This window comes from Dermacentor andersoni, chromosome 9, assembly GCF_023375885.2.
Source record: "Dermacentor andersoni chromosome 9, qqDerAnde1_hic_scaffold, whole genome shotgun sequence".
NCBI lineage: Eukaryota > Metazoa > Arthropoda > Arachnida > Ixodida > Ixodidae > Dermacentor > Dermacentor andersoni.
The window spans coordinates 125401074-125418185 of record NC_092822.1 but is presented as its reverse complement, the minus strand read 5'-3'; the positions used below and the strand labels follow the sequence as shown (position 1 = coordinate 125418185).

At 45.8% G+C, this 17112-nt stretch overlaps 1 protein-coding gene across 8 annotated transcripts in view; it reads right to left on the bottom strand.

Moving 5' to 3' along the window:
• The window catches only part of Cadps (calcium-dependent secretion activator 1), a 468212-nt gene that overhangs the window by 263877 nt on the left and 187223 nt on the right, over positions 1 to 17112 (bottom strand). For all 8 annotated transcript variants that reach the window (XM_055069950.2, XM_055069951.2, XM_055069952.1 and 5 more), the window contains 2 exons: positions 14577 to 14678; positions 6054 to 6117 (listed from right to left, as the gene is read on the bottom strand). In XM_055069950.2, coding sequence (XP_054925925.1) covers positions 6054 to 6117; positions 14577 to 14678 — 166 coding nt within the window. The remainder of the gene's footprint in view (positions 1 to 6053; positions 6118 to 14576; positions 14679 to 17112) is intronic.

The window sequence follows — 17112 nt, the reverse complement described above, 5'->3', positions numbered from 1 at the left end:
GCCACGGAGTGGCACATTCAGATCCAATTCATAGTTTAATTCGAGAAAATGGCGCTTCCGATGGGAACTTCAGCTGTTGCATTGGCATTGCTTGAGCAGGAACAAGAGCAGTGGAGGTATGAAACGCGTTTGAAGAAATGGTAGAAAGCAAATTCCGGTGTCGCTTTCATTTCTCAAAACAAATAGTGTGTTTGGTTGTGCGGCGAACTCGACCCCATCATCGGGTGCCAGTGAGCCACTGGAATGTTGTTGTTGCGTGTTGAAAAGTGCGCGACTGTTCCCGTATTTTCTTTTTCCTTTTATGTTTCCCTCGCTGCGCGCAACAACACCTAGGGACGACACAGAGAAACTAATAGTTATAAATTGTAGTAGTCACACGTATTATCATTTGAAAACGTGTTTAAGCTTGAGAAGAAAAAAATACATTTTTTAGATAAAGAAATCATTCATTGGAAGACGAGAAACATTTCATTTTGTAGCATACTGTCTGCAAGCAGACAAGAAACGAGGGAAGTAAACTTCCAGGGAGTTCACCGCTTGCCGATTGGCTGCTCCCTCAGCCTCGTTCTCACAAATTTTGCTTACTGCCACATTGTGACGTTGCAGCAACCGAACAGAACACGTATTGAACAAAGATCTCTGATTGCGCCCCAAGTGAGCCCGCTACAAGCCCAGTGTGTATCCCTTGCTCCCCACTCTTAATTATGATCGCCATATTTTGGTTTCAGTGACTCTGCCAGTCTTCAGCATCAACCAATTCATTGACCAGCAGTTCAGAACATCACGACTGCTAACAGAAGGACAGGCAGTGTATGAAGCTGATCACATTCGAATATGCAGCGTAAAGGAACAGCATAAGGATAAATTCCACCTAATTGGCTAATTATTCTTATTTAATTAATCAACTTCTAAAATATCATACCTTGATTAAAAGTGTCAATGTCAATGAGAAAATTGTAGAGCAACATGAAAAACTGCCAATACAGCTTTCTGTAGCTCAATACGTGCTACATAAAAGTATTTCCGAGCGCGAAAGAAGCCCGCGAATACAGTCGAAACCGACTATATCGAACCCGTTTACATCGAATTATTCTATATATCGAAAAATTTCTGGACACAGTACAGTTACAATGAGTATACATAGCAAAAATTACGCTTACATTGAACAAAAATAGCAGCGACTCCCAAACGTCACGCGGCTGAAAAGTGCCTCCAGAAGTAGGCTTTCCCTTGCGGTGGCAGGGAAATCTGACCGCGCGGCTCCATCCAACTGCTCTCCCTACCGTGACCCCACTGCCTCGGACGAGCCATCGACACCCCCCTGCAAAAAGTGATCCTGGCCCACTCGCAGCGCTTGCTCAGACAGCCAATCAGAGACTCTTGTGCCCTCATCGTGCAAGATGGCGAAACTGTGAGTTGTCTCGCTGCTGTGCGCCTTGTGGGCCTTCTCCCGCAGTGTAGCCATGATGGAGTGGCAGAATTCGCCTTTCTTCGTGAAGCTCGAAATCATAAATCGGGTCTAACACGGTGAGAAGTCGGATGTCCCCGCAGCGTGCAAGATTCCGAGGAGCACTCTCAGCATGACCTTGAAGAATAAGGGGGAGATTAGGGCTAAAGTGGCCATATTCGCGACCCGGTGCCCGTGGCGCCCAACGCATACGCACAGTCATGTACGAGTGGTTCATCCGAAATTGCTTCAGCCATGTCGGCTTCCGCATGCTTGGTGATGACTGTAAATTCTGATGAATGCAACGAAGCCGTTGCTGGTGTTGCCGAAGTTTGGAGCGAGCTGTCAGAATTTCCGGAAGCTCTTGAATCAACAATGGACGAGTTTGTGAGTGCAAATGATGATCTCATGACTGCAGGAGACCACCTGTCTGCTCAACCACTTCCACCTGCAATTCGTCATCCCTTACCATCACTGGAATGCCGGTGGAACAGCGCAAGGATCCCTGGATCGCTTCGCTGCTTGACCATATATCTCGATGTTTGTCTGGCTCGCCCTCATGCACCTTTCGTCGTCAACCTCTACACTTTACCATTCGCGAAGGCTTGTGGTACCGTCGCAATTACTCAACCGATGGCCACAGGTGGCTCCTTGTTATTCCTCGTCATCTACGCTCAGACATTTGCAGCGTTTTCCACGATGACCCCCAATATGGCCACACTGGCACATTTAGGGCATACTTCCTTCTTCGCCTATGGTACTGCTGGCACGGCATGTATCACTACGTTCGCCAGTATGTTCGGTCATGCCCTACGTGTCAGTGCCGCAAGACACCTCCTCACAGCACCGCCTGTCCTCTACAGCCATTGCCTTGCCCTGCCCGACCGCTCAACCATGTTGGAGTCTATGTTTTCGGTCCCCTTCCGAACACTCCTGACAGCAACCGGTGGGTGATTGTCGCCATTGACCACCTCACTCATTATACTGAAAGATTGGCGCTGCCAACTGCCACAGCAAAGGACGCTGCTTACTTCCTTCTGCATCACGTCATTCTGCGACATGGTCCGCCACATGAATTGCTAATCGATCGTGGCCTCGTGTTTCTCTCAAACATCATCGAAGCCCTTCTAAAGGAATGTCAGATTGTACATCGCACCGCCTCAGCCTAACATCCTCAAACTAATGGCATGACGGAATGTTTCAATCGTACCCTTGCCAACATGCTGGCGACGTACGTGTCCGATACTCACACGAATTGGAACCGAGTACTTCCACTCATAACCTACGCTTACAACTCTGCCAACCAAACTACCACTGATTTCTCACCTTTCTTTCTTCCCTATGGACGTGAACCACCACACTGCATAGACACTCTGCCGTACCGACCTGACGTTTCTGAAGCGAAACCTATTTCTGAAGCGGCTGCTTATGCCAAAGAATACCATCAACTGGTGCGTTCATTTAGCACGCAAGACCTGTGTCGTCAAAAATCTCGCCATGATGCCTCTGCATCTATTGCCCACTATTCCCCCAGAACGCTGGTTTGGCTATGGGTTCCATCCACCTCTCGGCCTTTCTACCAAGCTCTTGTCCAAATACCATGGTCCTTACAGAGTCCTAGAGCAAATGTCGCTCGTGAACTATGTCATCGAGCTGGTTGAGCCAGCTCCCGACAATCGTTTCTGAGGGCGTGAAACAGTTCATGTCGCATGGGTTAAACCGTGCTACGACCCGCCTGTGCTGTCTTCTGCCCAGGTCGCCAGGTTGGCTCCTTTCCACCCGGGGTGTGTTGTACTGGAGCACTTCGGTACCAGTTCTGTGCCAGCACAGAGAAAGAAGGCGACGTTCGTGTGTGTCTCACTCTGTCAGTTTTTCGGGCTGTGGCTGCCTTGTGTTAGTTACCCTTTTCTAGACGCCGTGCCCTGCTGAGACGAACACGCCTGTTACTGCACACACACACACACGCACACACGCACACACACACACACACAGAGAGGGAGGCAGCTCATTGTGCTGACCCCCCCCCTCGGAAAATGAAAAGGGTGCGCGTATCCCTCGCAGTGCGCATTGCTATGGCATTGCTCAAGGTCGCGGGTTCAATCCCAACTGTGGCAGCCCCATTACGATGGAAGCAAAATACAAAAACTCTTGATTACTTAGGTTTAGGCGGACGTTAAAGAACCCCAAGAGGTCAAAACTAATCCGTAGTCTGCAACTACAGCATGTTTCAGAATCCAATTGTAGTTTTGGCACAAACAGTACCATAATTCAAGTTTAACACTTCTGCCACCATGTGACGTGCCATGTGAGGCAATTACAATACTAAACATCTCGGAGGTTATGAACAATGGCGCACAACAATGCCTCAAGCAAACATGTCTCACTGTGTGTTCTGTGTACTGCGCAGTGGTGCACACAAGGTAACATTTGCCATCAACTCACCACTCTTGTATTGCATTAAACATTGAAGAAATTAAACACTCACTGTCAACATCACCGCTAATTATCATTGATCAAACCAAACAGCACAGAAAGCTTCACTTACGTAGATGCCCACAGTGCATTGGATACGCGTAATATTTTATCAAGATTGTCATTGCCTGAAGTTGACACTCGTGTTACATTTCAATAATGGCTAAATTGACCATTTTAAAAACATATCCCACAGTTTTTAGCATTATGTTGGCAACCTGTACCTTTACTATGATGATGTCCACTGTTACAGTGTGAAGCTCATCATGGATTATCAACTAGCCCAGGATTCAATTCTGGAGATGCTGCCATTTTCCTTGACATCAATGGCCCCTATTTGTTTTCATAAAGTGATGTAATCTTCATGTTTTGCCTCAGAAATTGTAATGGAAGCAATGAACCTAATGTTCTTGATAAAGCATAACAGTTTTTCTCCTCAGTAAAATTAAAGGAGCTATACCTGCGGGCAACTTTCTGTGATGAAAGGAAAGCTACAGAGGGAAAGTGCCCACAAGTGAGAGCGCTTCTGAAAAGATTCCTCTGTTTTCATCCAAGTTAGTTTAAGCTGGGGAAGAGAAAACATGAACTCCTCATTAGCAACAATTAAATAAGATAAAATACACCACTGCATGTGAAAGTTTACTTATTTTGCAGCTTTTCCCTTGCGCATCTGGGCAAATGCGAAACCATCGCATATGAAGCTGCGTCGATTCACCGTCTGTTCCGAGCAACCAAAAGCACTGTCAAACGCTGGCGGACTACTTGGCACTGTAATACACGTGCAGGAGCCACGCGCCCATAGCTTTCCCTTCTTGCCATAGATATTTGTCCGCGAGTATAGCTCAAAGCACACGGTTATCTTATTGAAAACGCCTCTTGCTTCCAATATCTGCAGCGTACAAGCTATCGTTTGCTTTATTAGCCAGGATGCATGTCTACAAAAAACGTGAGGAGTCATTGTAGGTCAGCCTCATCATTCTTGCTTTATACTTTGAGAGAGCATGCGTGACTGATAAGTTTGTTGAGTGCATGTTCAAGGCCAAGTTATCGCTACAGTATCTTGTGGAACACAAGCGACTCAGCTTTACTAGGTTGGCTGAGAAGTGATCAAACATTATAGAGAGCAATGCATTCACCAAAGAGAACCACTTGCACAACGCAAACAATGGCACTGCCATCTCTCATAGTGAGCAAATAACAGTGCAAAAAGACGAGGACAAGACATGTAGGTGACACACACATGCACTAACTTACAATTTTTCAAAACTGTATGAAATGTGTAGCATACACACGGCACGAAAATAAATAAACATACAACAATGTGACGAGCATGTGTTCGCCACCTGCTCATCATTGCTCTAAGCATACACACCCAATAATCATTTCTCATTTTCAGTCAGTACCATGGGTGCCATGCTTGCACATGCATCATCCAGTTTATCTATCTTTGCTATTTCTGACTATTAATTTTGTCATCTTGTCAGAGGATTGGCTAAGCACTGAAGTGCTGTCAAAATGTGGTATGCATCTACAATCTTGGTGAAATTCCTTGCAAAACATTTACTCTGTTCCCAGTTGAGCAGGCAAAGCAAATGCTGTGCAGTGGCACCCCCATATAAAACAGTGATGGCAGATGTACAAGTGTACAGCTAGCCCATACCACTTGGCAGGTAACTCCACAGAGCATGTGATTGAGTGGCCATGGTACCACCTTTGCAATAAGGCCAGATTGTTATTTTGTTATTTTGTAGATTATTGTTTAGGAGGGGGCTACATGAGCCCATAAAATAGATTGTAATGTTTCTTTACTGAAGTACAGAAAATCAGTCCTCATGCCATCATAATATTGTCCTGGCTGTCGTCATCATCTGGCTGCTGTTTTCACAAACACGCTCACATCACACACACAATGTGCGCGCCTTACACAAACACATTTGTCTGGAAATGATCTGGAGAACAGCCAGCTACCTGCAAAATGCTGGTTGCAGGCCATTGTGCCTGCACTACTGAATAGATAAATATCACGAAATTATAGCCGCTAGAAAGAAAATTTTTTTTGAGAGATTTAGCACACTCAAAGTCGGAAGCCATGCTATGCCATCCTATACAGGCTGAATGTGCATATTTCACTCACCCTTTCTAGCAGGGACAGAGTAGCCTTGAGGGCACCCTCCGGCCTCCCAAATGGGAAACAGTACCTGCACACAGCACTCGATATAGCAACCTGGCTCAGCCTGGAGAAAGATATCAGCTACACCCACACATTCAAATGGCCTCCAATGTGCACCTCACATGGCTTTGTCAAGACAGAACCAAAATTGGCAGCATCTTTGCAAGCTTCATGGCATTTAATTGTTGCATACTACTGATGAAATCAAGTAATAAATCTCTCTGTATCTTATGGCCTAATCTTGAAATTTGCTTTTCTTTATGAATGCTTATGCTACTTATGTGAAAGCGGATGCAATCATTATGGTAAAACAAAGTAGAGAGCAAAAAACGCACCCACACACATGCACACAGCCGCACACATGCGGTCACATCAAAATGTACCCTACACACAGGCGCTATGTCTGGGGGATCTTTTTGGTGAGATTGTGAGTGTGTGGATATATTTTTTTTCTTTTTGCACTCTAATTTGTTTTACCATAATGACTTACCAACTAGCCCAACAGCAAGTTCTTCTAAGATTCAATCAATTAGTAGGGCATTTGGTGGCTCTAAGTTTTTCAGGCATTCCTTTGGCAGTTAATGTAGCTAATTCAGTTCTAGTTCTTAAGCTGTTAAAAATGCAGTCTCACATGCATCTCATGTGGTTATGCCTTTGGGCATGAAAGCACACCTCAAGCAATTTGAGTTGGTATTTTATAACCTGCCAACTAGGCCGTGTGAGCCAACAGTGTCTGGCCTAGCATCACATGTGGCACACACAGAGTGCTCAACCGAGCAAGACTGGAAACAGACAGAACCTGACCCCTCCCCCCCCTCTCCATATGTTTGAGGAATGTGTTCAGCACAAGAGCTGAGGGACGAGGCAGAGTACCGGCAAGGCAGAAACCAAAACAATGTTTATTCCCAATCCCCAAAGCCTCTTATATACAAGGTCCTTTCAGATTGTAGTGCCACCTTAAGGCCACAGGTGGCGACCTCTACATCCCTCCTTTTCACCTTTGAAGGGACAGGTCCCTACAAGTCCAACGGTTGCAGTGGTCTCACTATACGACCGCTGTGAGTCTGTGTCACCGTTTCCTGCGGCGTTACTTCTGGCTGCATTGGATCTTCTTGAGGTGCTGCAAGCTGCATAATCTCGGGAGGGACAGGCAGAGAAGCTGCCAGTTAAGCTGGGGTCGTTTCCGATGAATGAAGTACCAGGTGTCGACGATTACACTGAAAGACGCCTCTGGCGATCTGAAAAAGGTAAGACCATGGACGCTGAGCCTGTGAGAGTACTTCATTATTGCAGCATGTGTCAGTGCCATACATAGTCTCTAGGACTGAGAGGGGCCAATTGGCTTGAAGCATGACGGCGATTGTAGTTCATCGCCTGCCGTGCCTTGTTCCACGAGTCCTTTTCCCTGAAACTTGTGTGGCATGGTAACGACGGCACCAGTTGTTCCAGCAGTTTCAGGAGACGAGTTTGTAATTTGGTTCCCATCAGGGCTTGAGCCGGGAAAATTCCATTGGGACTAGGCGTGTCACAGTACGACAGCAAGGCAAGGCAGGGATCAGTACCTTTGAAGAGCAAGTCTTTCACTATGCGTACCATGCGCTCTGCCTCTCCATTGCTCTGGAGGTACCTCGGGCTGCTGGTCTCGTGACGGAAGCAGTATGACCGCGCAAACTCGGCAAACTCGTTGGACACAAACTGCGGTCCTTTGTCGGTCCGGACGATGTCTGATATGCCAAAATGGGCAATACAGCTCTTGATAGCCGAGACGACTGCTGGTGTCGTGGTGGACTCCACTGAGACTACTTCAGGCAACCTGGAATAATAATTAACAATCGGGACGTAATCGCGTCCTCTAAGTTGAACCAGATCGATGTCAAGGTGCTTCCATGGTCCGTCGCGTGTCACCGTAAACAACATAGGCTCAGAACGCTGAACTCGAGTCTCGGTGCATATGGCACATTAGGTCACCATATGCTCAACATGCATGTCACAGTTAAGCTACTAGGCTCCCTGACCCGTTCTTGGCAGCGGCGTACTCCCTGATGCCCTTCGTGTAAGAGGGCAAGAATGTCCTGGCGCAAGGCTGAAGGAATGACAAGTCATCGGTCCAGCAGAAGGATGCCATCGTATATGCTCAATCTGTCCCCCTCCTTCCAAAATGAAGTGATCTGCAGCGGCACCTTGTTTTTGTCTGGCCATCCTTTCGTGCAATACTTCATGACAGCAGAGCAGACTCCATCTTGGGCTTGGTGTATGCGGACATCTTCTAGCCATCTTGCAACAAGAGGGGGTAATTCCTTGGACACTTCACTGACAAACAACTCCAGGGTGTCTACCATGCGAGTAGCTGGCAAATCAGAGGGAGCTTGTGACAAAGTGTCCACCATAGCTAAATGCTTTCCAGGCACATATTTCACCACATACTGATATCGCATCAGTTTTATCTGCATTCATTGTATACGAGGCAGCATGGGTTCTAGGTCCTTGTTACCCAAAAGGGTGACCAGAGGAAGGTGATCTGTCTGTACCTCGAAGCCACAAAGGAACTGGTCATACTGTGAAATGGCCCAAGTCACCGCAAGACCTTCTTTTTCTGTTTGACTATAATGTGCTTCCGTCGGAGTAAACGCCCTTGAAGCATAAGCTACAGCCTGTAGAGTACCTTCAGGCTGGTCCTGTAGCAGTACAGCTCCCAGACCATAGGAGCTGGCATCCGCGGATACTACAGTGTGGTAGCAAGAATCGTATTTTGCCATGCACGTGTCGGAGCTCAACAGCAACTTGAGGCGTGAGAAGGCCTTTTCTTGACTGGGACCCCAAGTGCAGCTGCTGTTCTTGTTTAGGAGGGAACAAATGAGCTCTGTAACATCGGATAAGTTAGGTATAAACTGTGCGACATGAGTGGCCATTCCCAGCAATTCTCGTACTCCGCTGACGTCGGTTGGTGGAGGCAGACCCTTACAGCCTTCACCTTGTGCGGGTCTGGCGAGATTCCGTCCGCCCCAATCACTAATCCAAGGAACTTGACCGAGCTGACCCGAAACGCGCACTTCTTTTGGTTAAGGGTGACACCCTCCTCCTCAAGGCTAGCTAGGACTGCACCCAGACGCTCGTCGTACTCTTGACGATCTTTCCCGAAGATTAGAATGCCATCACTCAGGTTCACAACCCCATACAAGCGCTCAAGAACCCTTGACATTAACTGCTGGAAATACTCTGGTGCCATGGCTATACCAAAACGGAGTCTCTATAACAGTAGCAGCCAAATGGCACCTTAAATGTCGTGAGTTCCTGGCTATCAGCTGTCAGCTTCACCTGATGAAAACTAGACCGTGCATCCAAGTTGAAAAATACTCGCGCTCCAACCAACTGGCCGAGTATCTGTTCCACTGTTGGCAAGATGAAGCGCTCCCTTTCGATGACTTCATTCGCCTTCGTCAGATCGACGCAGATTCTGTAGCCACCTGATGATTTGGGCACGAGTGCAAGCCCGAAGCACCACTCAGTTGGTGTCTGTACCTTCCTTATGATGTCCTGCGACTTCAGTTCGTCTAGCTCTTTCTTGAAAAAGTTGTTTAAAGGAATTGGAATCCGCCTTTGGGTGCTCAAGGAAAATGGATGAGCGCCAGGTTTAATGCGAATTCGATATTCGGTTTGCCGAAATTTTCCCAACCCTTCGAAAATCTCGGCTGGGGGGGAATGAACGCACTCGGCAGAATCCAGGAAGTGAACAACACCAATGGCTTCAATTGCATGGAGCCCAAGCAGGTACAGGCACAATTGATCAGACAGTTTCTCGTCCCGTATGCCTACGACGAATCTGTCGTGAACAAGGCAGTCCTTGACGAGCGGGCTGTTATAGTTGCAGTGCTTTACCAGGTTGCGTAATGCCGAAAAAATGTCATCCACAGCTTCGCCTTCCTGCTGAGTGCAGTGGTGGGAACAACGACTTTCGTATATCTCATTTGCTGGATGCACGTAGTGCGAATACAACTTTTCTTTGACGGTAGTGAAAGAAAGCGCTTCCGGTGTTGACACCCCCAAGGACGAGAGAATGGTCCTGGCTTGCAGTCCCATACAGTAAAGAAGTGTCCGCACCTGGGCCTCGTCGCTGGCAATGTGGAGGCCGGCCACGAAAGCATAATCCTTGAACGCCAAAATCGACATCGGCCATTCTCCTGGGTTTGAAAACGTGAAGTTCTCCAGTGGGCGTAGAACAGAAGCGCCAGCGTGAACAATGTGCCCTTTTGGTTCGGTGGTCTCAGCGGGGGTGGATTCCGTGTCAGGCATGTCAGCGTTAACGGCGCGATCCCATTTCTGACACCACGTTCAGCACAGGAACCAAGGAACGAGGCGGACTACCAGCAAGGCGGAAACCAAAACAATGTTTATTCCCACTCCCCAAAGCCCTTTATATACAAGGTAATATCAGATTGTAGTGACACCTTATGGCCACAGGTGGTGACCTGTACAGAATGCCCGGGTGTTCACGTCACAGGGCGTAGGGAGTTCGCGGCTACAGTGCCCAGTCTCCTACCCTCCTCCTGGCAGGTTCTGAATGTGAAAGTAAGACCTGTTACAAATTGAGGTGGTGGGTGCTAAGCCGAGCAGAACGTGCTAAGAATCTGTGGGTCCGGACAGGCCACCAATGGAAAGTGACCCTTGCAACGTTTAACGCCCGAACCCCCTCGAGTGAGGCTAGCTTAGTACGACTCTTTGAGGAGCTAGCAGACATTCATGGTAGAGTGTATAAGCGCGACTGGACGAGGACGTAGAAAGAAACAGATACACAGACACAGCACTTCTGTGTATCTGAAGTGCATGTGTATGTGTATCTGTTTCTTTCTACGTCCTCGTCCAGTCGCGCTTATACACTCTACCATGTATTCTAACCAACTAGCCCGCCAACGTGTTTTAGCAGACATTGTTTGAGATATTATCGGCCTTAGTGAGATTAGATGAACTGGTGAGGCTTACACATTGCTAAATAATGGCCATATCCTCTGCTATAGAGGTCTCCCTGATAAGAAGCAATATGGGGTAGGATTCCTAATCCACAAGGACATAGTGGGCAACATTGACGAATTCTAGAGCAATAATGAGAGGGTAACTGTAGTCGTAATCAAACGTAATAAGAAGTATAGATTAAAGGTAGTACAAGCCTACGCTGCAACATCCAGTCACGATGATGAAGAAGTAGGTCAGTTTTATGAAGATGTTGAATTAGCAATGAGAAAAGTGTAAACTCAGTATACTGTAGTTATGGGCTACTTCAATGCAGAAGTGGGGAAAAGCAGGCTGATGAACAAGAAATTGGCAACTATGGTGTCGATTCTAGGAACGCTAGAGGAGAGATGCTGGTAGAATTTGCAAAAAGGAATAAGCTGCGAATAATGAACACCTTCTTCAGGAAGCATTGGAACAAAATGTGGACCTGGAAAAGCCCTAATGGTGAAACAAGAAATTAAATTGATTTCATACTTTCTGCCGATCCCAACATAGTGCAGGATGTAGAAGTGATAGGTAGGGTAAAGTGCAGTGATCATAGGTTAGTGAGGGCTATGATTCACATCAATTTGAAGAGAGAAAGAGCAACATTGGTCAAGAAGAAACAGGTCAACCTAGAGGCAGTAAGGGTAAAAGCAGACAAATTCAGGCTGGTACTTGCAAACAAATATGCAGCCTTAGAAGATAGAGATGATGATGACATGGAGGCAATGAATGAAACCGTAACGAGGCTGGCTTCAGAGGCAGCAATTCAAGCGGGAGGCAAGGCACCAAGGCAACCAGTAGGCAAGCTCTCCCAATTAACAAAGGACCTAATAAAGAAACGACAAAGAATGAAAGTGTCCAACTCAAGAGATGAGATAGAACTCGCGGAATTGTCAAAACTTATCAACAAAGCGAAAATAAGTGATATTAGAAATTGTAACATGAGAAAGACTGAATGAGCCATAAAAAATGGGCGCAGCCTGAAATCAGTGACAAGGAAACTTGGCATAGGACAAACCAAGATGTATGCACTGAAAGATAAGCAGGATAATATCATCAGCAATCTCGAAGGTATAATAAAAGCAGCGGAACAATTCTATACTGACCTGCACAGTACCCAGAGGACTCATGAGTACTCTATAAGAAACAATAATGAACAGTATACAGAAACTCCTCCTATAGCTAGAGATGAGGTCAGAAGGACCTTGCAAGGCATGAAATGAGGAAAAGCGGCAGGAGAGGATGGAATAACAGTCAATTTAATCAAAGATGGAGGAGACATAATGCTAGGAAAACTGGCGGCTCTCTATACGAAGTGTCTATCGACTGCAAGGGTCCCAGAAAACTGGAAGAATGCAAACATTATACTAATCCACAAAAAGGAAGATGTTACTGAATTGAAAAATTATAGGCCCATTAGCTTATTCCAGTATTATATAAAATATTTACCAAAATAATCTCCAATAGGATAAGGGCAACAGTGGACTTTAGTCAGCCAAGGGAACGGGCTGGCTTTAGGAAGGGACATTACAATGGATCACATCCATGTCATTAATCAGGTTATCGAGAAATCCGGAGGGTACAATTAGCCTCTCTATATGGCTTTCATAGATTACGAAAAAGCATTTGATTCAGTAGAGATGCCAGCAGTCATAGAGGCATTGCATAATCAAGGAGTACAGACCACTTACGAAATACCCTAGAAAATATCAACAGAGATGCCACAGCCACCTTAATTGTACGCAAGAAAAGTAGGAAGATACCTATAAAGAAGGGAGTCAGACAAAGAAACACAATCTCTTCAATGCTCTTTACTGCATGCTTGGAAGAAGTATTCAAGCTATTAAACTGGGAAGGTTTAGGAGTAAGGATTGACGGCGAATAGCTCAGCAACCTTCGGTTTGCCTATGACATTGTTCTATTCAGCAACATCGCGGACGAGTTACAACAACTGATTGAGGACCTTAACAGGGAGAGTGTAAGAGTGGGGTTGAAGGTTAATATGCAGAGGACAACGATAATGGTAAATAACCGGGCAAGGGAACAAGAGTTCAAGATCGCAAGTCAGCCTCTAGAGTCTGTGAAGGAGTACGTTTACCTTGGTCAACTAATCAGAGGGAACCCCGACCATGAAAAGGAAATTCACAGAAGAATAAAAATGGGTTGGATCGCATATGGCAGACATTGTGAGCTCCTGACTGGGGGCTTACCATTATCATTGAAAAGGAAAGTACTATACAGTCAGTGCATTTTACCAGTGCTGACATATGGGGCAGAGACTGACAAAGAAGCTTGAGAACAAGTTAAGGACTGTGCAAAGAGCGATGGAACGAAGAATGCTAGGCATAACTTTAAGAGACAGAAAGAGAACAGTTTGGATCAGAGAGCAAACGGGTATAGACAATATTCTAATAGACATTAAGAGAAAGAAATGGCGCTGGGCAGGTCATGTAATGCGCAGATTAGATAACTGTTGCACCATTAGGGTGACAGAATGGGTACCAAGAGAAGGGAAAAGCAGTAGAGGACGGCAGAAGACTAGGTGGTGTGACGAAATTAGGAAATTTGCAGGTGCTAGTTAGAATCTATTTTCGCAGGACAGGGGTAATTGGAGATCGCAGGGAGAGGCCTTCGTCCTGCAGTGGACATAAACTAGGCCGATGATGATGATGACAAAAAGTAAAATGGAAGATTTTAGCCATGTGAGCAGTCACAGCTCATTCTGACACCAGTGATGGCTGTGTACCGAACCACTCAGATAGTGTCGCACTACCCACAGTATCTTGCAAAGATCTCTCTCCAGAAGAGTGGTAATCACAAGCGAACACAGAAGAGAGTGTAAATGAATGACCTAGTCCCAACAAGGTGTAGGATAGATCACAGGCTATCCACACTGATCTGAGAAGGGGCTGCCAGCCAGACCAAATTAGGCCAATCACAAACAAATCTGCAGCAGGAAAGGATGAAGAATAGGTGCATTGCCAACCTTTGATCAGACGGATTGCATCGCTTCATGGCGTTCTCTCCAACACACTTGCGATGTCTGGAGCGCTGCGTCATCTCATGTTGCACTTTGCAATTTATGATGGCCTCCCATGTTCACGGGATGGTCTAAAGTTGGCTGCTAGTTATATCACGAACCTTGTGTTCTGAAATCTGCACATGCCATCACTCCAACCCGCAACATACTCACATCAGCGTTTTTAACACCCACCAATTAACACCTGTGGCACCAATACTACTGGCATGGCATGTTTATTTTTGATGGCCAGTTTACTTTCGTACCTTCCCCGAGCGTAGGTGATGGAAAGAGCTGCCTACATACAAAATCCTCATTTTCATGAAATGTGAGGTTTAAGGTTGTTTCCAACTTTGAAGACACTATAATATGAGGTGTAAAGTGTGTAGAAAAGCAGAATGTGTTCACTGCTAACGAGGACAGACACATGGAGCCAAGTTCTTCTGCAAAAGGAAAATGAGGTGGCAATGTCTCACCGGAAGTGAGTAATCTGGTGCTCCAGAAGAATGCGCAGGCGCTCCCTGACCTGAGCGAACATGTCCTTCTCCTCGACGGTGACGGTGCCGATGCCATCAGGCCTGAGGGGGGCAATGGTCAAGTCACACTGTCATGTACAGTGATCACTGTGGGGCCATGAAGCATTTCAGCACCTTCACTCATCAGTCACTCATAATAAGTGCCACAAAGCTTTCTTTCATTCTGTTCTTTCTGCATGTCTTCATGTGGTTCAAGTTAAATGCACAAATGCAGATGAGTATAGATGCCTTGGCATGTACGGCAGACACAGTGTGCTCCCATGCTGAGACAACACAGATACATGCTGCTTGTGCACAAGGCATGCAAGAGTGTGTTTTCAGTGCACGTTTAGTGTGAAGCATCGCATTTGCCATAGTCATGCATAAATAAATTAGTATTGCACTTTGCTGATCTACTTGTATGGCTCGAAATATTCAACAGGGTAAACTAAAATAATGTCAGCGTAACCCACGCCAATCTACACAGTGCTGACATCACTCCTCCTATTAGTTTGTGGAATCAACCATTCTATATGGCCCAGATGTGTACCAAATATCAGCATACTTTGCAATCTCTAGATGGTTATCACTTAAATCCAGTGCTGATAGAGAGCAAAAAGGCAGCACTCATGATGGCTGGGAAACGCTGTGACACTCTTAAACAAAGGTACACCCGTTGAGGTGTATATTTGCCACACAATGATAATTGTCATCCATCTTGTTTGCGTTTCCTTTCCTGAAGACGGTGTGCTCGCTACTTTCCTGTCGAGAGCGCTCTGTCATGCTGATAATGCGCTTACTGTTCTTGACTTGGAAGTACCGAGCTCGCAGCGTTAAAGAAAGGAAATGCAGACAAGACAGATGACAATTATCGTTGTGTGGCAAGATTCGACATAAGGGATGTAAATTTGCTTAAGAGTGTAGGCTTAAATTAGAACCAATGCTGGAAACGTAAGCACAAAAAGGGTTATACCGTGCTATTACATGAATGTTTCTTATTCTGTGGGTAAAACTTTTGATGGGCCTGCTAAACATTGTTTCTGGGCACCAAAGGCGACATATGAAAAAAAATTTGCCTGTTCATGGGGACATATTGACAGCAATAGCAAGGTTTAGCATCATAATTGGATTTGTCAGTGTTCTAAATACAGATGGGTGCGGCATGTTGGTACGATGCACCACACAGCAAGGGAATTGCTGCTGGGCCAAAAAAAACCGCACATCTACCAGGCACCTCACAATGCTGGCACGATGAGGTGCATGAGATGAGACCAAAGGCAGCGCCCAGTTAAATGTGAGATAATGTTAGCTCTATTGCTAGGGTGCATATAAGCACACAACACTCGTGCCAGCAGGAGAAGGCTGCCCTTGCTGGATCCACTTGGACGTTTGTGCAGCCTTAACCAAGTCTCTGGAGGTGCTCAGTCACACATGCGTTGTCAGAGCACAAGAAAGGTGGTGTGAATGTGGCATCAGTACACAATAAAAGGGCACCCAAAGCTCAATCCATGTGTGTCACTCTCCTTCACATGTTACTTTTTGCACCCAAAGACAACGTTTAGCACACCCCATCAACTTGGCCAATAAGAACAAGCTCTGTTGAGCTATGCCTTGGTGGGCTATGTGCTAAGATTGGCAAGGACTGACAGGAGCTCATGTCAGTCAGTGTCAAATTTCGCAGAGAGAGATCTGTGGGCTATGACCTTGCCGTGAAAAACAATGGAAGTACAGGAGAATATACTGCATATATGCAATGAAGCGTGGTATGATAAATTGGAAAAACTATTCAACCCTATGTGGTCACCATGCAGCACCAAGTGGAAATGTGGATTCATGCATTCATGCAGACAGAGCTTTTTATTCATGATAATCAGTCTGAAGACAAGGCTGAGATAGAACTGGTACAGCTATTGATACAGCTACCGCAAAGCAAATAAGAGATGAATTGATGCTGCTAAAGATTAGCTACTCGATTTTTAATAAATATTTTTAGCTGTATGCAGTATGAGTGCAAGGAAAATGACTGAGTGTCCAATGTTGATGCCACTGCAATTAACAGGAGAAGGCAACTGGTGGTGGCTCGCACATACTGCAACAATGCTGTACTGCTGAAAACTCGATGCATTCGGTAAAGGACTATACGCACTCTGAATTTTCATTAATTACTCCAAAGAAAATTAAGCCACATTACACTAATTAAGAAACTGTAACATAACTTCTGGCTGTCATAAAGACCTACTTGCAATATTGGCAGCAAATGGATGAAATTAATGACTGCAGATCTAGTTATCAAAAAAGTGGCACCTGGCATGGCACAAGGCAGCATCCTGGGCCCACTTTGCTTTAATCTTTATGTTCACAGATAAAAATACAACTTTTATTATTTATGCAGATGACACAAGCCTATTTTTGTATGGACTGTGATCTAAATACACTTGTACACAGAGCAAAGGGTGTCATCAAGTTACTGAATGCATGGAGCATAAACAATTGCTTA